Source organism: Coffea eugenioides, chromosome 2 (assembly GCF_003713205.1).
Source record: "Coffea eugenioides isolate CCC68of chromosome 2, Ceug_1.0, whole genome shotgun sequence".
NCBI lineage: Eukaryota > Viridiplantae > Streptophyta > Magnoliopsida > Gentianales > Rubiaceae > Coffea > Coffea eugenioides.
The window spans coordinates 4,262,925-4,288,894 of NC_040036.1; the positions used below are offsets into that span (position 1 = coordinate 4,262,925).

A 25,970-nucleotide genomic window follows, 5' to 3' on the forward strand; every position below is an offset into this window, starting at 1 on the left:
ATATTCTTATTTGTGCTTATATGTTAATTTTATTAATTTAACTATACTCCACTAGTTGTTGTTACCTAGTAACCAGGGGTTTTCACCTAAAAGTATTGACTTTCGTGTTTAAAAGTGATGATAGTTATGAGTATGTGATTTTTTAGCGGTGTAAGTTGAGTAATCGGGTTCTTTCATTTGGGAGATGTTGGAGTTCGCGTCGGCTTAAACGACTAAGAATTAAGTGTATTCCTCTTGTTAAAATGTGAAAAAGCTTAAGTATGGGGGAATTTGAAGAAAAAGAAAGAGAAAAATAAAGAAAAAAGAAACAAAAATATGTGGATTATAATAATAATCTATAGCTCAACATGGCTATATGCTTGAAATTTTGCTTAAAAGGTAAGTCATTTGCAAGGAAATGCTAGTTAAATATTTTATATTCCTAATTTAGTTAGTCGGAGTTGAAAGAGTCGATGGTGTTTAAAACTAACTGAAGAAGTATCTCTTTGGTTTTTACTATTAGTACTTGACACTTGTTTAGAATATTTGCTCTAATAATGATAGCCTTGAATATAGCCATTGTTTGTATTTAATAGGTTTTGTTTTTGTTCTTGTACTTGAGGACAAGCATATACTAAGTGTGGGGAAGTTTGATAGGGCGTAAATTGTAGTTCATTTATAGGTAGAAGTTGCTAGTTAACCATGTTATTTGAGGTTTATCTTGAGTAGAAACTACTTCATTTTGCTCTTATATTGTTCTAATAGGTGAAGAGCTCAGTTGGAGGGAAAACAGACTAAAATTGTGGCGTGAAGAAGCAATGAAAGAGGAAAAAGTCAAGAGGAATGGGTTTTGGCAGGATTGATACGTTTGAGTATTTTGATGATAATGTGAGCTACACAAATCGGATTGAGATGATTCTTGATTAAATTTGAAGTTAAGAGAATGCTCTACAACTTTTGTGAAGATATCAAAATCCAGTTCTCACTTTTTCATCGTCAAAAGTCCAAATTACTGAAGTATAGTTGCACTGTAGTGCTCTTCTGACCAGGTCTCAATATTTTAGGCATATCTCAGCGTCCAGACCTTCAAATGACTTGATTCTTGTGGCGTTGGAAAGCTTATTCAAGGTCTACAACTTTTATGTTTTGAGCAACAACTGATTCGGCCTCATTGATGGTATTTTTGGGTTTCAAAAATGATTCATGCGCAGATCAGTATCGATCTACGGACGGATCCAAGACCAGTGCCGAACATCTCAAACAACTTCGTGCCGGACATATCCAGATTTTTTTGTGTTTTGAGGTTGGCCCAATGACCGGTGCCGGACATTGGGCCGGTCTTCATCAAAAAATGTGTGAAAATATGATGTTTTGGGTCCAATAAAGTCTATTCCTACCCTATTTAGGATATATCTTCAAGAAACTATAAATAGGGATTCTTTAGATCGTTTTTAGGGGTGGAAAACATTAATCTAGGCTAGTTTAACATCTTTTCATAATTTATTCTTGAGAGTCAAGATCAAATGGAGACGAATCAATAGAGCGCACAAGGAGAAGATTGGAGCAAACAACTAAGAAGTTTTCTTACTCTTGTTTTTATCATTGTAGCAACTCTTTGAATTCGTGATTTTAATTTCTAAATCACATTGAACTAAATTGTTTCTAAGGTTAAGATTTTTATGAAGGAATTTGATTCATTTTTTTAGTTTAATTTCTTGTCTTTTGTTATGATTTATCTATCTCAATTTTAATTACGTGTTTATATTTGGCCATCATAGACATGCTCTTAGGTCTTGTATTGAACTGAGAAGGGATATGAAGCCGTGTATTAGATAGATAAATGTACTTAACCTAATCACGAGAGTAGGTTAGGATTTGCGTAGCACACCTACATCACCAAAATTCTTAAAGGGTTTAATTGAATACTTGTGATCTTGAGAGAGACATAGGATTTAATTAGGCACACTTTAGATATATTGAGAGATATACAATTGTGTGATGTGTTCATGGTTTATTGAGAAATTAACTAGATAATTGACTCAAATTCTAGATTAAAACCTGAAACTCTAGGCTCGCATCTATTATTTTCTCACCACTACTCTATTTGAATTGATTCTTTCTTTATTGCTTAGTTAGAAACTACAACTCATTGAATTTAAATTTTGTTATTTTTTAGAATAATTAAAATAGAAAATTAAATCGTCCTTGTGGGTTCGACTTTGGAATATTCCAAGTAAATTATTACTACGATTGACCATATGCGCTTGCAGGAATTTGTCAATCAATTTCATGATTGACTCAGTCATTATGACTTTAATCAATCGTAACTGCTTTAATAAGTCTTGAAAATGATGGGAAAAGTAGGACCAAAAGAAATATGGAGATTATTTAGAGAAAACCCATGATTATCCCTACTGTACAAGGAAGGTCTTCTTGTTTTGTTCCTTTATCTTTCCCTTCTTCATTATCTTTTCTTTTTGAGATTGGAACACGTAAGATGCAATGATCTAGGAAATTTAAAGCAACATTGGAATGTTTTAATGAGATTGACCATTTTTATCTTCTATGACTAATTTTCTTACTAATCTGTAGGAAAAGGTAACTTGAGTACCTTTTGGAGAAGAGCACTAATTACCTGATATCTAAACCACAATGAATCTCTGTAGATTGAGCTATTTATGTTGTAGTTTTATATTAATGCAAAAGTGAGATTAATTTTGGCCAGGATTAGAAGAAGCATTTGATTAAATTCAAGAAGTGTTGGAGTAATTATGTTGATGGATTCTAAAACTTTATTGGCCCAAAAGGTTCAAGAATGTCCAAGATAACTTGCTTTATAGAAAAATACAAACACAACATTGTGGGAATACATACCATGAATGAAATTAATTTTGTTTCAAGAATCATTTCTAGTATACAACTGTTGATCATTTTATATGCTATATTAACACAAATTATTTTGCTTCACAGAATTAGAAGAAACTTGAAAACTTATCACGCATGTTAACATGCCAGCATTCATAATCAATGAGCAGTGTAAGTGCCTCCACACTGGCTAAATGAAAATAGTGCTAAAAAAAGAAAAACACAAAGCATAAATTAACATTTTAAAGAAAACTTGTAAAACTAAAACCTAGCCAGTTAATTAGCCACTTGACCTAGATAGATAGATTATGTTAGATAGAGTGTCTTTGCCACTAAACCAGTTAGTTGTGTGTGTTAAATTTATGCTCTTCTTCCTTTATCTTCTCCATATTTTTTCAAAGATTTTTACATGGTAATTTTTTCCCTTGAAAAATAAAATTGAAATATTTGTCAACCTCTCTAATGATCCTTTCTCATCTTAAATAAATTTTTATTGTGTTTCAATGATGAGTTTTAAAAAACTATTTTTTTAAAATATTAAATACAACCATAGAAAATGGATTAAAATTCTTTTACAGTGACATCATTTGGCGTCTTTTTTTTTTTAATTCTAATTCTTGATGAATGTACTAGATTGCATCTACTACATTCATCAAGCATGAAGCATACAAGATAGTCAACGGAAGAATCCAAAGAATCATTAAAAAGGATAATGAAATGATAAAGAAAAACTTCATGAATAAAAAAAACCCATTTTTGAAGTTGCATTCCAATGAGCATCGATTACAAAGTATTATTCCAATCGCTGATCGGCTATTAACAAAATGGACTTAAAATAAGACCCAAAATTTCGAACAAAAAGAAACTAATTGGAAACTGCTATTGAAAAGAGAGAGAATAATATGAAAAATGAGTGCTGTTGTTGTTGACAAGCATGTTTCAATGAATTTGCCCCAATTGAACTCCTATTCTTGGCTCTCTTTTTTTAATTCTTTTGAGATGAAAACTTTATCTCCTCCTACACTTCTTAAGCGATTCATCACTTTCTCTCTTAATCTTTATTATTCTGTTTATTGACTAATAGGTTTTATTATCTTTGGGGCCTTTTTGTTTCAGGGTTAAACAGTATATACATGGATTTTTTTTTTCCGAAATGTTAGTTTACTTGCATTGAACTATAAAGAGAATTTACACTTCGAGCAAAGGCCCGAGAATCTGTACAACACGTGTTCAATGATACGGAGGTACAAGAAATTTCTCATCCATCAAAATGCCTAAGGCATATGAGTTAACATTAGCACAAACATCATTATCATCATCAACCTAAGGTAGACTAAGTGCTTAGGAAACTTGCAACAGGTTTGTGGTTGCTGCTGATGTGTCAATTCAGCATTGGATAAAAAGTTGTCGTCCTAAACGAGGAGATCACGTGACCCCGTGGATGAAAATTGGGGATGGTTGTGCCTTTGTGAAGCACCGGCTGTCGTCCATTTTCTTTGTCTTTTATTTATTGTTTTTCCTATTTCTTTTATCCTTCTCTTTTTTCCAAGCCACATGATTTTTTTTTTCGGAGTGATGGGCTTGAGACCACAAGGCACAAGTTGTTCATCTATTCTTCTTCTCTTTTTCTCTCCGTTTCATCTTCTTATTCTTCTGCTTCGCTTTTCGTTTTTCTCTTTTTCCGTCATTCTCTCTCCTTTTCTTCTCCTCTGCCATCTTCCTCTTCCACAGGCAAGAAAACTCCTGAGGTGATCATTTTTCCTCTGTAGATTTGGATTAAAATTTTTTCCTATTTTTTGCACTTCTACAAGACCTCTTTTTCCCATTTTACGCTTCCCCCTTAGATATATCTCCAGCTTCTCATTTTACTCTTCTGCAAGACCTCTCTTCGCTATTTTTCCCTATATTTTTTCACTATTTGTCCACTTCCCACCCCCGTATTTCTCTTGGAGGCTGAAGATGAACCTCATCATATCAGGTTTTTTTCTTTGTCTATTTGCTCTTGTGTGATGCCAAACAATTTCATGTATTTTTTTCCCATAATTATCTTGTTATTTTGTAGGCCTCGGTCTTATTTTTATTTTTCTGACCTTTTTATTTCCTTTTTTTTTGGTTCCCTCTTTTTGTTTTCTCTGAGATAAGAACAAATGGCTTGCAGATGTACTTGGTTTTATTCTTTTTCTTCGGAGGTATGTTCTACTCAAGGTTTTTTTCTTTGATAAGACCTTTTTTTTTTCTTTTTGTAACTATCTCTAAAGTCTCTCAGATCCATCGGAATATTTTTTGTCTCTTATTCTTGAGTGTCTACAGTTATGATGGTTGAAGGGATGATGGAAAAATCACTTGAACCATAGTGTTGTTGTGCTATAAACATTCTATGATTTTATTTAATCAAGTTTTGTTGCCCATTTTTTTTTGTTAGAGAATGGATCAAGTATTTGCCAGAGAAAGGAGCAAGTAGGGAACTTTTTTCGTTAACTGTTAGGGTTAGGTAAATTACTCCAAATTTAGTGCTTAGTGACTTTGCTATTTCTTGTTTTGAGCATTATCCTGCTATAGCAGGTTTTTTTTTTTTTGGCAATCTGTGGTGCCTTGATGTTTTGATTCTGCTTATCTTGATCAAAACTCCACCAATATTTCCGTATGAGAAGTTTTTGTCACTGGTGTAATACGTCTATGTTGACTTGAAAAAGTACCATTCTGAAGGTCGGCTGGCACTGTTGTCAAAGAAATTTGAACTACAAGTGGAAGAAGTAAAATTGACCTGCATGCACATAAAATACAAGGAAAATCTCCAAAATCAAATATGGATGGAATATTACGATGAACAGTTTCTAAACAACTTTAAATTGTATACCCCTGACTAGGAAATGTATCACATTGCTACACTGTTATAGTTTTTCCCTTTTCTTTTTAGTTAGTAGCTCAAAATCTCTTGTATCTCTATACCTGTAGAAATGGTTTCTGTTTTGTTCTTTTAATCCTTTTTTTTACTTGACTAATTTGTTCAGCTTAATTCTTTTTTAGTTTGATTGAGCTAGACGACTATGAAGCTTAAAGAGTTAGTGACGGCAATTCTCTAGAGGCACTAAGATTAATGAACTTTACTCTAGATGAGTTCAAGGTGAATTGCATGAGGTAACATGCTCGAATTAAAAGTTATCAATAGTTTGTTTTGTTGTATGCCTAATTAACAATTTATGGACTTGACTATTTACATCTGGGATAGATAATATTGTCAAAATTCACGTTGAAAGCACACTTTTTTTTTGCCTTTCACATTTTTTGTTACATAGCTAAAAGTGAAAAAATCTTTGTTATGCAGTTCACCTTTCTCTATTTTTTTATTTGAGTATCAGATCATTTTGCTATGATTTAACATGCATTTAATTGTCTTTTTTCTTAAATAAAAGAAACTTGTTGGAGAGTACAAAGGTGAAACCTGATATAACTCAGAGTATCCCTATTAAATTTTACATTAGAGGCTTAACAGTGAATTCTGGTGCAGCAAAAGCTGTCGATCTAATTAAGATATTTGGAGTAATAGCTGAATTCCTTTCCACATGAATGATGAAATTCATTGACTTTTTTGATGGTTGCAGTGTTAAATCTAGGTGTTTCTCCTTCTCAAATTCAATGCATATATTTCTCAGCCTTTAGCTTCCACTATTTGAAATTTTCTGCACTTTTCCTTTTTTTTTTATTTATGTGAATAATATCCTTTTTTCTGGGTTTGCAGGTGAAAATATTGAGTTTTTCTGAGAACCATTTCAAAATGGTAAATTTCACATAATTGGAAGGTATTAGGCATTATGGTTTTCTGTGCGTTGGATGACTACGTTTGTTACTAATGTAATATCTTTATTAGTGCAATTCCTAAAAACTTAGAATGCATTAGTAGATGATCAAAAGGATTGGTGCTAGTAATGACACTCCACAAACTGCCTATCTGGATTGGGGATAAGTTATTAGGATAGGCCAAAAGGAAGGACAACTTTTGGTAATGCTAGCGTTTCCAATGATTCGGCTTATATCTTTATGCCTCTAAGCTCTATTAAGCAGAACTTCATTTTCCCTGAAACATCGAGATGTCCTTTGTATCTTAGTTCCTCATTTTTTATCAAGTGGATGTTCATAATCATTTACATTTAATCTTAATAATTTATATTTTCATCTTGTAGTGTCCTTGATGCCAAATATTGTTTTCATCTTGTACCAAGTCTTGGTTGAATTAACAGTGGGACAAAAAAATTGCTGTAATTGTTTTGACTTTTTTGCATGACTTTTCTTTTGGACTTAATTTTGTTTTAGATTGTTTTTGTATTTATGGTGTCATTTTGCCAACACAAATAATAGTTATTACATTGTTTTACATATGGATACATATTGTAGTTGTTTATATTGTGCAATCAACTATTTAGTCAATGTCTAATGTCTAGGAAGTTAAGAAAGGTTGACTAATGAATGCTTAAAATTGTTACCTCTCCTTTATATGCCACATTATATTTATATTTTAGCAGAATATGACCTTTTTTGTTGTTTAAACTTTGCTGTTAATTTGTGTAATTTCTGATTGAGAAGATGATTTAAATTCTTTAATCCTGCAAAATTTCTGGGTGAGCATGTAATATTGGAAGTGAAGGTGGTGGCAGAATATGACCTGATTGGCATATTCTTGGGACTCATTCTCTCACACTTGCCAGTCATGTTCTTGATATTCAAGGTACATAAAGATGCAGTCACCACATAAGCGGACAACAAAAAGTAACTTTGTAAGTTTTCAAGGTTTAACAATTTGATATTTTGACTTTTAGGTCCTTTGTTATCTGCTGGCATTACAAACTAATCTATTTTGCTTGAATAAGTATTGCATTAGTATGAGCTGGATTTGAAAAATTGAAAATGCATTCAGATGTTTAGTGCTTAATGCTGGTTATTGTTTGGGGAACACAATTTCTTCTCTTCTTGCTAATCCTCAGGCTTTATTACTATTGTTTTGTTTCCTATTGTGGTCTCACATCCCCTATGCTAGATTTGATGTTCTAACATATTAATTATCTATGCTCTAATAAGTTTCAAATGTTTGTAATAGGTTGAGATATTAAGATTTGTAAATTCTTTTTTGAAGATGAGATTGTTTAGGCTCTCTATTTGTTTTTCCCTAGAAAAAGTTAATCTAATGTCATTTTTATTTTCTTTTTCCCAATAAATTTGATTTTGTTGACATTTATTTATTCTAAATTTTTGTTAGATGAAGGAGCAAAGGAAAAAGGAAGCTACTTTTCTTCATTCAGTCTTGAAGGTACGTTTTGATGTTTTGGTGTTCTCTCGCTTTTTCCCCTTGCCAGTTTTATTGTAATTTTTTGCTCACTTTACCCTATTTATTGGTCTTCACAAAAGTGGAGGATGAACTTTTATGAAGGTATCATATCTCCTCTAGATTTAAAGTCGTTTTCTTTAGTAGTTTACCTATTTCAATAAATTCATCAATAAGAGGTTGCAATTCTTCTTTGACAGCTCCATTGAAAGTTGTGATTATTGATGAAATCATAATCAGTTTTTCTTGTGCTTAGATAGTGTCATTTTCCAATAGCTCTTTAAATATACTAATTTGTAAGAAAATGATGTGCATTGACTGATTGTGGCTTTTAATACTTGCTCTCCTGTCCCTTCTAATGCTTTCATGTTTGAGTAGTTGGTATGAGGTAACTGAAATGGCTAAAAGAACATCATATAAGATGTTTTATGTAGAAAAAGATTCTTCAAGTCCTGCATCCCAATTGTCCAGTTTCAATGCGGTCAGATTGAGTTTCTTGTCAAATTGTGTATTCTGGGGGATGATCACAAGGGTGGTGATTACCCCCTAGCTCCTCTGCCTTTTGTCAATTAGGCAACTAGAATTTCCCAACACCTTTAACTAAAAAAAAGAAAACTCAAATCTAAGAATTAGCTAGAGAAGAAATAACTTTTCAGGATGGAAAGAATAAACTTTGACAAATACCAAACTAATATGTAAAGATTTTTCTGTAGGTTCTGCATAACCTTTGGGGCCTTTTGTTTTGTCATTAAATTTTTCAAGAAATAGGAGAAAATTTCCTTTTGGTTAAAATTTACGTTCTATTATTCATTCATATTGTGTTGGTGAAAAAGTGGCATACATGAAAGATGTCTACATGATTTATATGCTAAAATGTATGAAGTCTTTTTTGACTTTCCATTCTTTTTTTTATTTATCCACCGTTCATGTTTGAGGAAAATTTGGTTGGCAAGAGATAAAATTGGCTAGCAAGAGATACATGATGGTGGCTCAAATGCATAGGCTGTTTATTGACTTTCTATTCTTTATTTATTTATCCAACTTTAATAGTTGAGAAAAAGTTGACTGGCAATAGGTATTTATTCAAACATAATGGTTGCTCAAACTTAGAAGTATGGAATGTGCTCTTGACGACTTTGTTTTATATTTGGTATTTCAGTATTTTCTTAAAATTTTGCAACAAAACGTGGCAAAAACTGCTGGTGTGATACCTGTAGTTTAACAAGGTCGTCATTTCGGTAGAGGTTATTAAATTCGAATATAATTCTTTCTGGGCAGGATTTGATTGATGTTTGGATAGTGGAAACTTGGAAGCTAATGTAGTGTCGTGAATGCTGGATACTTTGTTTTCCCTTCTCTCTAAATATTTTTAGCAAATTGTCGTTATTTACTTCAAGAATCGCTTGTTGTAGTATAGACGTCAAATGTTGTGACAATTCTCTTCAATCTTTCGGCACTAATATATGGTTTCAATAGAATTGACTGATTGCTTTATACACTAACCAAGCAAAGACTAGAGGCGTTTCTGTCTATAGTTGCCAGAGGGCACTTTTAGATGAATATATTTTAAATGGTAGCTTGCTTCCTTTTCTTACATTTGAGAAAGCCGACCTCAATTGTGTTGTTATACTCCCCAACTCTGTTAGTATTATTTCTTTTGTTATCTCTTATCTCTCTTGGTATATTCCTGAATTAATCATAATTGAAAATGTCAATGAAATACTTCAATCATCAACCACACACACAATTATGTAAAAAATTAATTTTAAATTGGAAAAATACAACCATTGAGGGCTGTGGGCATGTTGACCTTGTAACCTTAGCTCTTGGCATACTAATCTTGTAACTTCACACCGCGGGTCGCGCGGTGATCACCTCCTAGTAACTATCTAAGCAAAAAGAGCACATTCGAAACAATGACTTTAGACTTAAGATATCTTCAAGGATTGTTGTCATTCTGCAGTCTGGAGATTTACCAATCTTAAGACGCTTCAACAGGTCCTTGTTGTAAACTTGTATTCTGATGTTGCACCATTGTCTTTCCAATGCTTTGCATAAAATCAGTTTGACTGCTGCAGTATCATCAATATTCTTATCTCCCGAGCTTCTGTCTTTTAATGCCCACAACTCCTTTGCCTCATTTGGCATCCTACTAACAGCAACTCCAATTCCCAGCACTGCTGGTCTTTGTAAGCTTCTAGTTAGCCATAGTATATACATGGATGAGTTTTGACATAATGTTTTAAAACTGAACTTGTACCTGACAGTTGAATTGTTGACACGTTGATTTGGAGTTGAGTTAAACTTCAAACCCAGAAGAATAAAAAAAAACACTCTAAATTATAAAAACCAATTGATTTGCATGGTTAAGCCAATGAATCATCGATCTCAAATAGCTCATACTAAACTTTTGCGAGCCTTGTTACTCTTAAAAAATTTCAAGAGGAATCAGGAGAGATTAGACATCTCTCCCAAAGGAAGACAAACGGTGCAAGACAGTCAATATTTGTCATAATCTTTTGATAGTAAATCCTCGTACTTTGTTTAAAGTTTCAAAACTATCCCACATTTGTGCAATATTAGTTTTGTGTCTTTTAACTTTTTAAAATTACAGTTTAGTTCTAAATTATTTACAAAATTCAAAATTTTTTTGCTAAGTTTCATGTTTCTTATCACTAAATCACTTTTAAATTAATTATTGACATAGTAAGCTTAATCAGCATGATTTTCCAATACTTTTTTTATTAACTTACAAGTATTCTATGTTTATGTTATTAAATATCATGTTTTATTATAGTTATTATTATTTTTTTTTATCGTTTCCATTTGGCCTCATGTGTGGTACAATGTAATTGTCGTCTTTGCTTTTGGATTAGTTGCAATTGTCAAAATTGATTTATTCAATCTATATTGTATTATGGCTCAAATTTTAAGTTATTTCATCAAGGATGAATCGAAATATTCTAATTCTAAAACACTAATGAACAAAGTATGGATTCACAAGATTCATTTTCATGGTCTATATGATAATAAAGTAACATATTAATTATTTTTGAGATATTTATAATGTCATGAGTCAAAAATAGTTTGATAACAGTTAGACCAATTGTTGAACCAGTAATCTTTAATTACTGATCCAAGCAGTTAGACACTTTTAAAAGTTGAAGGAACAAATCTATTTATTTTCCTTTTTTTTTGTTTGGTTCTTGGGATTGCTCATCTTAATTTGGGACAATGAAAAAGTAGAAACATGAAATCATTAATGAAATGGAGGGAGTAAAATCTATAACTAATACTATCCTTTGGTTCTTTGGTGAGACCTACCAAAATTTCAAATCTTTTCCAACCTTTAGTTTTCACTGCATAAATTGTTTCCAACAATTATATATGTGAAGAAATTTTTTCCACTTCTTGCATATTTCTTAATTGAAATCCTATTGAATGCTCCACCAATCCCAGCTTACACTAATGTCCCCTCACACATTTGCCCAAAATGGTGAAATAGTACTACTAATATTTTTGTGCATCTACATGCCCATAAGCCATGCATGCGCAAATAATTAAACTTCTTCACGTTCTTCCATACACATTTGTGTAGCCATGATAAATAATGAAGAAATAAAAAGAATAGCATAATTTGGAGGTACATCTTATAGTTGGAACTTGGAAGGGAACACAGAAATACAGTGGGATAAATGTGAGATAGGAATGGACTTCTTATTTGTCATAAGATAGATTCTGTATATGCAGGTTGTTAGTGTAACAATCAATATTTATTTTGTAGAAATTAATGCAAAGTGTACCATTCTAGTATTTGCAGTAGTTGACGCTATTTATAGCTTCAAATATGATCAAAGGAATTCTCGTAATAAATTAAGTCTTGTATTGACAACTTGCTGAAAATGTTCAGCCTTGAGGAAGAATGCTTGATGTATTTAATAGGTAACCCGGAAATGAACTGAAAATATTTCCTTTTTCAAATGTCTCTCCTTCGTGTATGAACTAACCCAATAACTTTTTGACTTAAACTGTTATTTTAAAATATTCAATCTAAGTTACAAGTACTCCATACCTTAGAATACAAGTATCGACAAATTATTCTTAGATCTGCAAAGCATCAAAATTATTTTATGTCTTTTGCTCCTCGCAAATGCCAATCAAATCCGTACTCTTTTGTAGGTTCAGCAATAAGAATGACGAGACTACATGAAATTCGCTCTAATATCTACCTGCAATGTAATATCTCGTATTTAGACTGTTCCAATAACTTTGGACCAAAATCCTTACTCCAACTTATTAAAACCCCATAACTCTAAATATCATACACCAATGCATTCTTTTGTTCGGTACCACAAAAACTCTCCTCCACTATACTTTTTTTTTTTTTTGGTTCTTCAGTTTTTTTTTCTTGTAGAGAAGGGAATTGGAGGATTTGAATTCAGAATTTCTAATTTCTAAAATCTTAACCTTGATCACTAGATCAAGGCCCTTTGACCTCTTCCACTATACCATTATTTATTATCTTTTTTTTTTTTGGTGAATGGAAAAGGATCCTCCAATCTCCCACAACACATATGCTGATGTGTAACAAATATGTTGGCTTTTAATCAATGGTCCAAAACACTTTCCTTAAACAACATTCTTTCAAATTTTAGTTAATAAAGAAATCCCCCAACATACTTTAGTTCTTATTTATTTGCTTATCAAGACCACGTTTGATGTCAGCTACCTGCAATTCAGACTTTATATTTTTGGATATCCTCCTTAGATTGGTTTTACTCAGATCAGTAAACTTTAGCCCTTCGTTTATGTGCCGAAGGAGTCAAGTAAAGCATTAATAATTACAAAATGAAGGGAACATATATAGAATAAAAATCTTTTACCATACAAAGTTTAGTGTTATTAAAACAATTTACAATAAGAGTAGACTTTTTCTCTCACTAGATGGCATTAGTTTATGAGAAATGGAAATAAATTCAGGAAGCCCCACTCTTGCAGTGGGTTTGGATTGAAAGAAAAGAGTGGAAAAGCAAGGATTTGGGAAGAGATTTCCGAATCATTTGTTTGGGAAACTTTGAGGGAGAGAAAGCAAAGAAATGCTAGGATTTTATACCTGTCAACTACCCAAATCTTTCCTTCCACAGGTGGGATGAATTGAAAGGAAACTTTAAATAATTATACAATTAGTTATGAAATATCACATGCATCCTTCAAACATTATTCAAAACAATAAGAAAGGGAAACTTAAAGTGTAATGACAGCAAAAACTCTCAAACAACTTGGAAAATTTCATTTTCTATTCTTTTATCTTTTGTTTCTCTCCTCGATTCAAGTTTTCTGTCTTTTTCTCTTCCTTCCTAAACTCACAAACTAAGCGTTAGCTGGAGCGCTAGTTGGAGGACATTGCAATTATAATTCCCTGAAACATACTAACAGATACACAAAATTTGATTACCTAGGAGTGAATTAGGATTCACTCGTTTCATCGGATGACACAAGATTGGATTACTAATTTTATGTCATCCTATGTTTGATTGCATTTTATATATAGAAGTAGTTTATCCTACCCAACCAAATATGGGGGATAAACTAATCCCATGGAGAAAAGTGGCATAAGTCATCCCAAGATGAGTAAGAGGTGGGATGATGATAATTGGATCAATCAACCATGAACCTGCCTAAACTGACATGAATAAAAGAAAAATTATACCTTTAAACAAAATGAAGAAGTCAAATCTACGGTTGAGACTTTAGAAATTAGAGGTTTTGGATTCAAATCTCGTAATCTCATCCGGTCTTAAGTCTTACCCCTCCTCTGCTAGAAAAAATTAAAGAAAAAACAGAAACTGAAAAAGTCAAGCAACCGACCGACCGCAAAATGGTTACTATCTTGAAATATATATTGGATGGACCAATACTTTCTAGGTTCATACTCAAAGTTTCTCACAAGGACGATTTTCTTGACTAAGAAGACGTTACACTGTTTATAACGAGTAACAAGGAACACGATGAGGTTGCTGTACAAACAAACCGAAATTTATGCTCAAGAGGGAATTGTGGGGAAAATGAGTATATATGATGGATGCCATGATTATTGTAATTTTGGGATCATGACCAATGATCAATGTGGGCTCATTTAGGATTTCTGTATGATCTACGGGTTGGCATGTTTGACGACAGAGTAGTATAATAGGCAGGAGCAGTTCATTTGGAGTTTAAAGAAATAGTACTACATTAGAATAACAATTGTCAAACTCACTGTTCTAGTTGGACCCTGCAAGTTGCTTGTGTTTTTTACTTTTGTTAGTTACTAGTTTCTCAATTCTCAAATCAAATCTTATGAAATATTTCAAATAATTCCGTACCAAAATATTTTGTAGCTGAAACAATTTGTATTTGAAGAACTTTTTTACAAAAAAAAAAAAAAAAAATCAAACGTTAGTTTCAAAAATCTTATTTTTTCGAGTCAAAAGAAGCATCTAATAGTCCCAAAAATTTGTGTACTGCAAACTTTTTTTTGATTCCAACTCCAACTCTCTCCATTCAACAAGAAAATTTGAAAAGCCAAAAACATAAATAGCACATGTATGATTACAAGTTTTACAGAAGCTGCCATGCACACATGCAAATAGATTACATAGTGGAACAAGCATTTGGGTTTTCATCACTGAACATGGTATAAATCTCACTATCCCAACAGGAGTCAAGCACCAAAGGTTGTTGTATCTGTAATTGCTCTGAAGTTTCTTGTAATGCTGAAGCCCCATCTTCTTTGTCTGAATGTGTGTCATCACCTTCTTCGTTGATCAAAATTTTCACTCTCTTTCCAGTTTTCTTCTTAATTTTCTGCACAACTTTTTCAGGATTGATTCTACCCTTCACTACCACTCTTTGCCTAGGCATGTCCGTCATAAACGTCTCAACCCCTACATTTTGTGGTTTTTGCAACATATCCAAGACGAAACAGAAAGAAATTTATGAGCGCTCTAAAATCATTGCCATGAAACAGGTACAAATTTACATTACAGAAGCAAATTCAGGGTTTAAGAATTCGTAGGATGAAATTTATGCGTAGGAAGTTATTCCCGGGCCCCGGGGGGGATGGTTTCCTCTAGTCTAATCTTAATTACTTTTTGTGGGGCAAAACTTATTTTTAGTCGGGATGCATTTCAAAGAATTATCTGATCAAGGAAATTAAACGAAAAGATGAATATTCAAATCTTTTGTAAAGAAATTCCAGATTTTGAGGATGGTTGCTCTGCCTCCTGCCCAAAGATCTATTTTCGTTAATACAATTAGACGTGTATATATTGACAGTACACATTCAAGAAACATAGAACCTTCGAGATCAATGCATGCAAAAATCTTGCAAATGAACAGTGAAAACATAAGCCCGAGAAAGGAAGAAATTAACCTTTGATTTAGGAAATGGCTTTTGCAACACTTCTTTCGCATGCATTGCAATGCATTGAAACTTTATATTCTACCACCACAACCTGTTTAGTTAACCAATCAAAAGCAATCAAATTTAGTTTTGAACCACAACAGTTGAGATCATGTAGCTAATTATGTATCAACTCATGATTAATAGACTGTCTCACTTTGTCATCTTCGTCTTTGGTCTTTCCTTTTGTCATCTTCGTCTTTGTTCTTTCCTTAATAACGCTTAGTTGTTTTTACAGCCAATTAGGAGTCTCCCGCTAAGATTGGGCCCAAATTAAGTACTAACACAAATTTATTGGCAACACAAGAATGCAATTCTTGTTAGACAGGTATTAAAATCAAGTATGAAAAAGCTAAAGAACAAAAATGAAACCGGTCAAAAAACCAAAAAATGAACAAATATGTTAGACAGGTAGTATAAAACTCCACATTTTGTACGGTCAAAGCAATAAATTGGTTACTCCTAATCGTTTGTACTCTTTTTTTTTTTTTTTTTTTTGACTTTAGACATTGAATATTATATTTCACAAGAATCTAAATTCTATTCAAATTTCTAAATTGTGCAAGTTCTGTGTTGATTGACTTCTCTTTCTCCCGTCCCACGTCCAATAACCAGTTAATTGCCTATTACTCCACATTCTTTTCTCACGGGACTAATTCTACACCAAAATGGTTTCAAAGCAGATGATGCTATAAATTAAAGACACATTTTGAATTAAGTGACACTATACAGCTAGGTAGCATAATTGTAGCAAATGTCATGATGATCAGTACAAAAACGATGATAAATCTCAAAGTCCAGCTGTGGAAGACTTGAGAATGTTCATAGTCAAATATTTGCTTTCCCTTAACCTATAAAAGTTAGCCAATTTCTTTAGTACATACAGGCTGGAGAATATTGGTGGAAAGAATAATTTAAGGTCCTTCAGTCCACTTTCTTTAGGAATAACGCTAATCAATTAACAAATTAGTCAAGTCTCATTAGTTATATAGTTACAGATGAGGAAATTGATTTGAAGTAAATGTGCATAGGATCTTCTACCTCATTTTCTACGTCATTTTTTATTTCAACATTTATTATATCACAGTATATTCTTCACGAACATTCTATTTTAATTTTTGTCTTGTCTCTTTTAAATTTTAACACTACTAACAGGATAGAATATGAAAAATAACAAGCTAAAAGAACGAAAATTTAACTTATAGTGCCCTATGAGCTCTCAAAAGAAGGTAAAGTCAAAATCGAACCATAAAAAATTTGTTGTATGAGACATGCGATATATTCTTGGTGGACATGCGCGCAAATCTGTGCAGTAAATCAAACAAGCACTACAACAAAAATGGCTTTTCTTGACACGTGTATAAGGATACTTGTTGGTTTGTGTCATTATAACACTTCTATCATGACATTTGTTATCAAATCAATAATATATACTTTAATTTTTTTTTATTTTATCTGATATAAAAATAATAATGTGTCTTTAGATTCCCTATCATGACACTTGAGAAAATGTGAGATACACCAAAAAAATTAAAACATAAAACGATGTCGTTTGATTTTGGCGGAAGATTCTTTTGCCAAAACACTTAGTGAAATCTCAAAATTTCATTTTGCCGGCCAGCAAAATTTTGGCTCTTCTCATCTCTCTCGGCAAACTATCTCTCAAAGCTCTCTGCCAAAATTTTCCTTTCCCCACAAAGTTTTTTCTGCTGAATCTCTCCGCAATCAAACTACCTTTGCTTCCCTATTAAAGGTATGTAATTGCATGGTTACTTTTTGCCCTAAATTGTACAATTTTCTGATTTCCTGCTCCTGCTCTGTAAACCAACTGATGTGAAAATAATTAACTCCTGTAAGCTGCAATAAGATTCTGTGGTATGCTAGTTCAAGTTCGATACTGATTTTTCTTCTAAAAGTTGCTTCATTCTCAATCTTGTTTTCATGATTTTCTGTTTCGGCTGACAGGTAAGAACTATATATTAGTTGGCATGGTTCACAAGCCCAATTAATTATAATAGATGCAGAGCTAATCAAAGAATTACTAACCAACAGAGAAGGCGCTTACCAGAAAATGGATATGGAAGGCATTGCAAAGAAATTATCAAATTAATAGGTGAGCCGCTTATAACAAATGAGGGGAAAAAATGGGCAAAAGTACACAAACTGGCTAACCACTCATTCCTTGCAGAGAGCCTAAAGGTAAGCCTTCTTCTATGTTAATCACATCACGAGTCAAGAATAAGAAAGTTCGTTGTCCCATATATGAAAATGGGAAGTGAATTTGGCATATAATATTGCTCGAGTAATTCCCTATACATGATTTGCTTCTCATAAGAATAACCTTTTGCACAGAGCAAGGTACCAGAAATGATTGCTAGTGTCGAGGCGTTGCTGGAAAGCAAAGGTATCAGCTCTCGTCTTATGCCAAAAAAGCTCCTCTTGCCCCCTGCCCTGTACCCCGGCTTCTCCCACATAAGTGACCACTACCCTTTATACTGGATTTGTTGTCCATAACCTGTTCGATAAAATGTCAACCTTCTTTCCTTTGGTACTGATATTAATTTACTCAATAATATATAAACTAATAGAATTATTGTAATTAAGATGCTTTATCCTCTTTCATATCTGTGAGCGCATTTGATGTGTTTCTGTTGCTTTGACATATGCTTGTTTATTGCTGATCTCTTTCTTCAGTCTGTAATTAAGAAGAAGTATGGCCAAGATGCAACAAATGTTGGTGATGAGGGTGACATTGCTCTAATATCCAGGTTAGTTCATGGCATTTTGCTAATATGCTTCCTGTTCATTGTTCAATTCGGTTGTCATATTTTTACAACTTTGTGACTTTGACATTTCAGGAGAACAAGGAAGGTCTTGAATTGCTTAAAACAGCTATTGCTAAAGCTGGTTACACTGGTAAAGTAAGTATTGGAATGGATGTTTATACTGGTTACACTGTTCTTGAATGCTATGGGTATATGTTTTGCTGGTGAAAATGGAGCAGATGTCAAAGGCGGATGTTTGTATGGAAGCAGGCTGCATCCAAGCTTAGGGGTGTACAAGTTTTTACTTACACAGAGCTTGAGATTGCAACAAACAAATTTAGTGCAGCAAATGTGATAGGAAATGGAGGGTATGGGGTAGTGTATAGAGGGATTTTGAGTGATGGCACTGTGGCTGCAATTAAGATGTTGCACAGAGAAGGGAAACAATGAGGAACGTGCCTTTCGGTTAGAGGTTAGTGGACTTCATTTATTGCTAGTTTTCATATTATCCAATTTTTTAAGCTACATAAGCTTGTCAATTAAACTCATCTGTACACTCAATTGAAGATTTTTTTTTGTTTTTTGGTATTTTCCCCTCTTTGGCTAAATACATTGGGGAATAAAGGGAAGTGGTGAGTGAGAATGGAAGTGAGATATTTGCCTAAAAAATTAATGGTACTTTTGGCATTGGTCCAGCCATTGCTTTCTTGAACATCCTAATTGAACTTATTTGATGGGTGCTTGTCTGTGGTATGGTTTATTTCAACAAGTCTGTATTGAAATCAGTTTGAAGAGTTTGAAATTGCTGCAGGTTGTGATTGGGATGGATGTGGCTGCTTCTGAGTTTTATGGTAAAGACAAGACTTATGATCTAAACGTCAAAGAAGAGCTATTGCTTTTTCACATTTTCTCCCCAGATTGTTATGTCAAACGTTCGAATTCATTGCTAAGCCAAAGGATAAAATTACATCTAGATTCATAAATTCTAGTCTTCTAAAGGGGGGTAATTTCAATCATGACATCTATCTTTTTGGTCATTCTTCTTCTTTATTTAGTATGTTTGCTGCTTTAGTAGTATGTTTGGTGATAGCAAGTAGAAATTTCAGTGCAATGATGGCAACTGGATCAGTGTGTTATTCCAAAACCTTTTGATATACAAGAAAATATAACTTGCGTTATCACATTTGCTTTTGCCAGTTAAGTTTTGCAAACCTGCTTGGTACCAAAATTTGGCTATTCAGCAATCAAGTTTATTTCGAATGAAATGAATCCTGTTTGGTATCGTTACTTTACATTAGAACGTAATTGCTAGGTGTTGATATCTTTAATTTATTTTTTTATTTCTGGTCTTTCTTTGCAGAATAATGATGGCTCACAAAAGATATCAGGTTATGACTGAAGGCTCTCATTTCATTGGAAAGTTTGGAAGCTACTGCAAGTTCTTTCTACTTGCTAGGGATGAGAATATTTTAGTTTGTGCACAAGAGAATCTTTTAAGTTTGTGCACATGAGAATCTTTCAAGTTTGTATTTGTTAGGGATTTGTTATGTTAGTACTTGTTACTGACTTTTAGTTCAACAAATTATATTTGAGTATTGACTTTTGCTTTTAGATTACTATATGGATTCTGTTCTTTAGGATAAATTTACAAGTCCTTTGGGTTTCTGATTGACGGAATGTATAGCAGGGAGCACTACCTGCAGGCTGCTTCTATATCAAAAAAAAAAAGAAAAAAAAAACTCCTGACAGTTAAAAGTGTCAGCATAGAATTCGATATTCTAATGTTGTACTATACCTATCCTAATACTTTCAATTATCAAGAAAAGGGATTTTTGTTGGCAGATGGGATGTTATAACAGCATAGTTTTCCTGACATGTTGAATGGTATGAGTCTATCCCCACATTGGAAGGGACAACACTCGCTCTAGGTGTGAGGATAGATAAAGTGTCAGGTTAGATTATCTATACTGACACTTTTAAATGCCGTTAAAGGCCATTTTTGTTGTAGTGAAGGTCAAAGTTTAACAAAATCAATTTATTCATCATCAGTGCAGTTTAAACAATTGAAACACAATTATTAGTAACAATACAATGTCAAGAAAGAGAAACCCAAAAAAAAAAAAGAAATTAAAGAGAGATGATCAGACTACTTAGTCATTTGACATCTCAGCACGCTTCTTCAACAAATAAAAAATTTCCTTCATGCTAAAGGATTAATAACGCGGCAATTTTTCCTAATTTCTCCGGCGGTTCCAGTCAGCACTTCAATGTTTCCCATGTTCACCATTGATCTTCCGAACTCAAAGAAGAAATTTCTCGGAAATTGCAGCCGATTCACGATTGCAGCTGAATCGGCATTTGTTAGAAGTGCTGCATCAGATTGGAATAGGCCCTTCTTTTGGTTGAGAATGGTGAAATAATGAGTATCAAATGAACGAGAGCTCTGAGGATCCATTCCCACAGTTGTTGCGGGGTTGGCCGGGTTGGGGCATTGTTGCTTCAAAGTTCGAGCGTAGGTTGCATCAAGACTTGGATCCATATCACCTTTGCCAGTGAAATTGAAAAGCCTTCTCGAGAATGCTCCACAGTGGGCTACTCCAATGGTGTGTGCACCTATTTCAACAAAAAATTAATATATGAATAAGTAACAATATTTTTGCATGAAATTTTGAATTCATAGGATAACCACATTTTTCCATTGCATTCATGTTATCTCGGGGATTATTTGGTTTTCTGTTTGTCAGAACAAGAACACTAGTGCATTATGTAGGTAGTCTGTTATGATTAATCTTAATTAATTTTGTAGTGCAGATGATTTTACCTGATAGTGCCACGAGATCATTAACGTTGAGATTTTTCTTGGCAAACAACTGTTGAAGGGTAGGAAAGTCTGAGAATGGAGAAGGCAGGTTTCCATTGACATCAGATATAAGAGACACCCTGCTGTCTCTTCTTCCGGTAGGCACTTCCCACAAATTCCGTCCAAACTGCAAGATATAACATGAGTAATATTAACTAGATTGCAAGTCATCTCTAAAGTTCTTTTTGCTTGGTTTTTCATGCGGAGCTGGCTGGTTCTGAATCTTTCCCACAGGCCAGCTACGGTGTATGATTGTATACTTGCATGTGCACTAATAACATACATAAACTGCAATTATATCTAGTTCTAGTTCTCCTTTATATATATATATATATATATATATATATATTTCACTATAGTGGTAAGACTTACAGGAAAGGAAACAGCGTCACGAGCAGCCAATGCAAGAATATCTGCGCATGATACAATACCCGGGCAAGCTTTTTCCACTTGTGCCTTGATATCATCAATTGCTTCAAAGCCTCCTAGTGTTTGATTCGGTCTTGCATCCTTCTCTGATTGATTAGTTCCAACTGTGTCCAGGAGTATAGAGGCATCGCATCCCTGAAATTTTAGTGGGTTCAACTTAATTTAGCAAGATATATAAGCAAAGCCAAAGCAGCCCACCTCAAAAATGAATGCATGGCTATCCTTACTGTTTCTACATGCATGAAAAAAGACGTTCAATATTTCAACCGAGAACAAAATGATGAGTCATGATATGCATGCATTGCATGCAGGCCTGAAAATAATGGCCTTACCTTAACAAAGCAGTCATGGTAGTGCACCCTAAGCAATTTAGGAGCCAAGGTAGGGTCACTTCGCACTTTGCTTATTGTGAGGGCTTTCACAAGCATCTCAGCTTGGGGACAGCGAGTAAACCTGTAAAAGTTAGGTCTCAATCCCCGACCACCAGGGGCACCACCTCCTGCATTTGTAACCGTAATGGCTCCAAACACAATAATTGAGAGCAAAAGCAGAAGGCTAAACTCAGGCTTCATTTTTTTTTTTTTTTTGACAAAAAAAAAATCTGGCTAGTAAAATTTAAGTAAGAAAATAGAGTAATATCACAAGCAAGAACTAGCTAGAAGACTTAAAGCTGAAAGAGAAGTTTGGTGGAGAAGCACACAGAAAACCTTGTCGGGTGACCTCCTTTTATAGGAAGTGGGAACAATCCCATTCGAAGCAAGAGGGAAATTTCAGGAGATTATAAAAATCAACCTGTAATTTGGCCTTAGCCTAAGGGTCGTGAGAAGACTTATTTGTTTATATTTTCAAGTGGCATTCGTCTCCCAGTTTAGATAGAACTACCATATATAGTATCACTTTTCTCCTGCATGTCTGGCCATTTTCTCAATACATTTTTTGACTTTCTATGATAATGACAGCAAAAGTCAGCGTAGAGATCTGATGATATGGATGCAGACCAATCCCTGATAGAAATTGTCATCATGTTTTGCGAGTTTATCCACTAATGATATACTCTGTCAATGATAGGGTAAAGTTTTGTACTCCACCGTCAGCTTGAATTCCAAGTAAGAGGAAATAAAATTTCTGTCCCTTTCCTTTCTGTAGTGTTATAACCTCCTATACACTTTCTTGTTTATATTTTGGTGACCTCGAGCTAATACGGAAACTTATTGCCTTTAAGTTTTAGTAAAAAAAAAGGCCAAAAAACGATAAAGAAAAAGGAAAGGAAGGTGATTAATAGAGCGGCTAAAAACAATGGAATCCTCTCATTAATCTGTGATATCATGTCAATCACAATTCTGTGCCATAACATTCATCAATTTTGCTAGTGAACTAACACTTTAGTATGCCTTAGAGTACTAATACCGATTAATTACTTGGAAAATTTCGAAGTTTCAGTACAAAGTTCTGTTTTCAAAATCGATGTTTTCAAAACCGATCCAATTATGAGCACTTCTCCTTTGAACTATAGTATAGAGTCTCTATTCGAAGAAATTACTTCTGAGAATTTCAATCTCTTTCCCGATCTTAAGACAACTGGAGAAGATAAATTGTAATGCAAGTAATTCTAGGCCATTTTATAGCTGACTTCCAAGAGCTCTTCACCGACCGCTTTTTTTTGGCGACCTGAATGATTATTCTTACCTCGATTGCTTATGAGTTTTTTACATCCATCATATAGTTTTCTTTCGATTTCTTCCTTGTAACCATTACCCTAAATAAAGGTTGTTAATACTTGTATCTTTTACTTGCCAAAATAATGTAACATAAAAAGGATTATGTTTTTATCCACTATCAGTTTAGTAAATTTTTTACACTAACATGTATAGATGTATGTCATTTATACATGACATGTATTTAGACCAAACTCGTGTATATACATTGACAATTTATAAAAAAAAAATTATTCATGTAAAAACTCTAATAAAAACAAAAAATATGGAGATTTGTCAATAGTAAGTAGGCCAAAAAAAAGGTCGATTTGAAATAGTACGTAAGCCCTTTATATACAGAAAAGTCCTACGATTGCATGGGTATTGGCTCGCACGCGGCGCCACCATTTCCGGTATTCAAAGTTCGAGCCCCAAGAGACGGTGTTGGCTTGTTCAAAGTTGGTAGTTTGGTTGACTTTGACACTGTATTCGTCCTATGTGGCTATGTGTACTCTGCATGGAATTTTGCAGCCCATTTCCTTCAAGGATTAATGGATTATCCTGTTTTGTGTTACAAGACTTTAACAGCTATCCCCAACCCATTTAAGAAACGGCTCATATATGATATATCAGTCCAAGACTTTCAGCTTAATTGGAGTTATTTTTCAGAGTAAAATATTTCAATTCTGCTACCCTTGACCAAAATGGCTTTTGTCCCCTCATCACTTTTTTACTGAAACAGTAAGAAACACACACACACAATTAGAATAAGCATGAGAGTTAACGGATAAATCGGCCCGATAAACAAGCAATCTAAGGGAGATCCACAGAACAACCCAATCCAACCAATTTGTGATAGGACGGACACCCCATGGACTTTAAACCTAGGATAAAGACCCCACGATCTTCCGATGTGGGATGGGTGACCCCATCACAATTACAAAAATTCCAAAAATTCCCCTCATCACCATTACAAAAATTCCAAAGCTGTTCCAAGTACGTGTATAAGTCTTGCTTCCTTTTTCAAAATCTTATGTTCTTTATCGCTGCTCTCTATATAGCCTAGCTTGTGTTGTTGGTCCAAAAATAATTTATTAGGAAGGAAGCAGATCCAGTACGCGGATTGAACCAAGAGGGCATTAAACAATCAGCAGTAAGATATACTGCGCTCATCCATGGCATAACTTCCCTCATCAACTTGTTCATCGATTGAAGTTTATATGCTCCTATATATAAATTCTACTACTATTTCCCAGCAACTTGTGAGGAGAATCTTCTGACTGCTGAGAGCGTTTCCCACATAACAAAGGTTTCAGGGTCAACTGCATAATGAAGAGGGGAACCAAGGAAGCAGTCCAGTTCCTCTTTAATGGCGAAGAAATAGTTCATTTGCATGTAGGGTACCGGATAACATGGAAATATCTATTCAACTACCATCCAAGATTGTTTTAGACGATCATGTGCAACCATGCATGAACTAGCTAGTTCGTCATTGATGTAATAATACCATTAACTTGGGTGCATGGATGAATTATACCCCTAATACTACTACTACTAGAATGTAATGGATCCCGTGAACTTACGTAGGCTTGAATACGTTGTTGAAAATTACTAGGATAACTAGTGTTAAGCTTATTATATACAGCAAAAACAAAAGAAAATGCGACTCAGTTAGATTGCTGAATTGGTTGTATGGATATGTTATAGGTTTTCTCAGGTTTTGTCTTCAAGAAATCTTACAAGAAAATAATTATCTTCACATTTTTTTTCAAAGAGAATCAACATTGGTTCCCATTTACCCTATTAATGACTTGAACCGTGAGCTATTAATTACGTTCGCATAGTTCATCAAAAATTTGAAAAAAACACACACAGACACACACACAAAAAAGGGTACGTTTAATTAAAGGAATGTCACAGAAATACTAAATTGAGGACCGTTTTGTACGAGTTATTATAGTCCATCTCTACTCCACATGCTAACATAATGTCAATTCTTACCAAATTGGATAAGTTTTGTCAGTCCATCGATTAAAGAAGCGGGAAAAAAAGTCTCAGTCTGAAGTATATTTACTTTGATTCCATTATGTACGAGCGAATTTGAGATAAAAATGATGACAGATTTTTTTTTAATATTAAACCCACTTCTTTATTTATTTATGTCAAGTATTCTGTTTATTTAATTTGTCATGTGTTATTTATTTAAATTTCTTCTACCATCACATGATAAGTGGGATTGATACTGGATTTGACGTCGAGCAGTGGCATAGAAAATTTCAACTGAAAAATCTCGTATTTCATCAGTGACAGTACTGATTAGTGTGAGCAGTGTAGGCGAAGAATTCTCCCCGGTGGTAGGTGAAACATCAGTGACAGTACTGATTAGTTTTCCCAGATTGGTCACCCGAAAACACACACTACCAAAATAATAATAAAAAAAAAAAACTTTAAGGCTCGACCGACCCACTTCCTCATAGGCCATAGCAATAGCCCACTCCCCCAATTCATTGAAAATCCCATATTCATTTTTGCATCTCTTCGACACAGGAACAGCCGTTGACTTGTCTCTCTTCATCTCTTTCAACGGTACCAGCAGGGGTGTTCTGAGGTGAGGTGA

The 25,970-nt window shown here is 33.8% G+C and overlaps 2 protein-coding genes and 1 long non-coding RNA gene across 4 annotated transcripts; 2 read left to right on the forward strand and 1 right to left on the reverse strand.

Annotated features, from left to right (window-relative positions):
- Positions 1-4,376: 4,376 nt before the first annotated feature.
- On the forward strand, positions 4,377-6,646 carry LOC113763194. The gene is made up of 4 exons (XR_003467311.1): positions 4,377-4,822; positions 4,987-5,033; positions 5,267-5,335; positions 6,584-6,646. It is a non-coding gene; the product is annotated as an uncharacterized LOC113763194 (long non-coding RNA).
- A 10,924-nt stretch (positions 6,647-17,570) lies between these two features.
- LOC113763437 (probable LRR receptor-like serine/threonine-protein kinase At4g30520) lies at positions 17,571-19,257 on the forward strand. Of its 2 annotated transcripts, XR_003467344.1 has the most exons (5): positions 17,571-17,804; positions 17,958-18,009; positions 18,300-18,373; positions 18,464-18,526; positions 19,182-19,257. XR_003467344.1 is itself a non-coding variant. In XM_027307256.1 (4 exons), the coding sequence occupies exons 1-3, from the start codon at positions 18,246-18,248 to the stop codon at positions 18,818-18,820; spliced, it is 402 nt and encodes a 133-aa protein (XP_027163057.1). In that variant the 5' UTR covers positions 18,022-18,245; the 3' UTR covers positions 18,821-18,842; positions 19,182-19,257. The 2 variants fall into 2 exon arrangements, 1 of the variants encoding a protein (XP_027163057.1); XM_027307256.1 differs by lacking the exons at positions 17,571-17,804; positions 17,958-18,009 and adding an exon at positions 18,610-18,842 and having other exon boundaries at positions 18,022-18,373.
- A 1,331-nt stretch (positions 19,258-20,588) lies between these two features.
- On the reverse strand, positions 20,589-22,231 carry LOC113754807 (peroxidase 24-like; the record flags this gene model as incomplete). Its single annotated transcript, XM_027299059.1, has 4 exons — positions 21,992-22,231; positions 21,603-21,794; positions 21,192-21,357; positions 20,589-20,983 (listed from the first exon to the last, which is right to left on the reverse strand). Coding segments are annotated over exons 1-4 (993 nt in total), but the record flags the coding sequence as incomplete, so codon positions are not given.
- Between the last annotated feature and the right edge of the window lie 3,739 nt (positions 22,232-25,970).

What these genes read in the sequence shown, in the direction of transcription:
- LOC113763437 (XM_027307256.1), top strand. Translation starts at nt 18,246, where the DNA reads ATGTGTTTCTGTTGCTTTGACATATGCTTGTTTATTGCTGATCTCTTT. An exon ending in GACATTGCTCTAATATCCAG is followed by an intron (nt 18,374 to 18,463) that starts GTTAGTTCATGG and finishes TTGACATTTCAG; the next exon opens with GAGAACAAGGAAGGTCTTGA. An exon ending in AAGCTGGTTACACTGGTAAA is followed by an intron (nt 18,527 to 18,609) that starts GTAAGTATTGGA and finishes AAAATGGAGCAG; the next exon opens with ATGTCAAAGGCGGATGTTTG.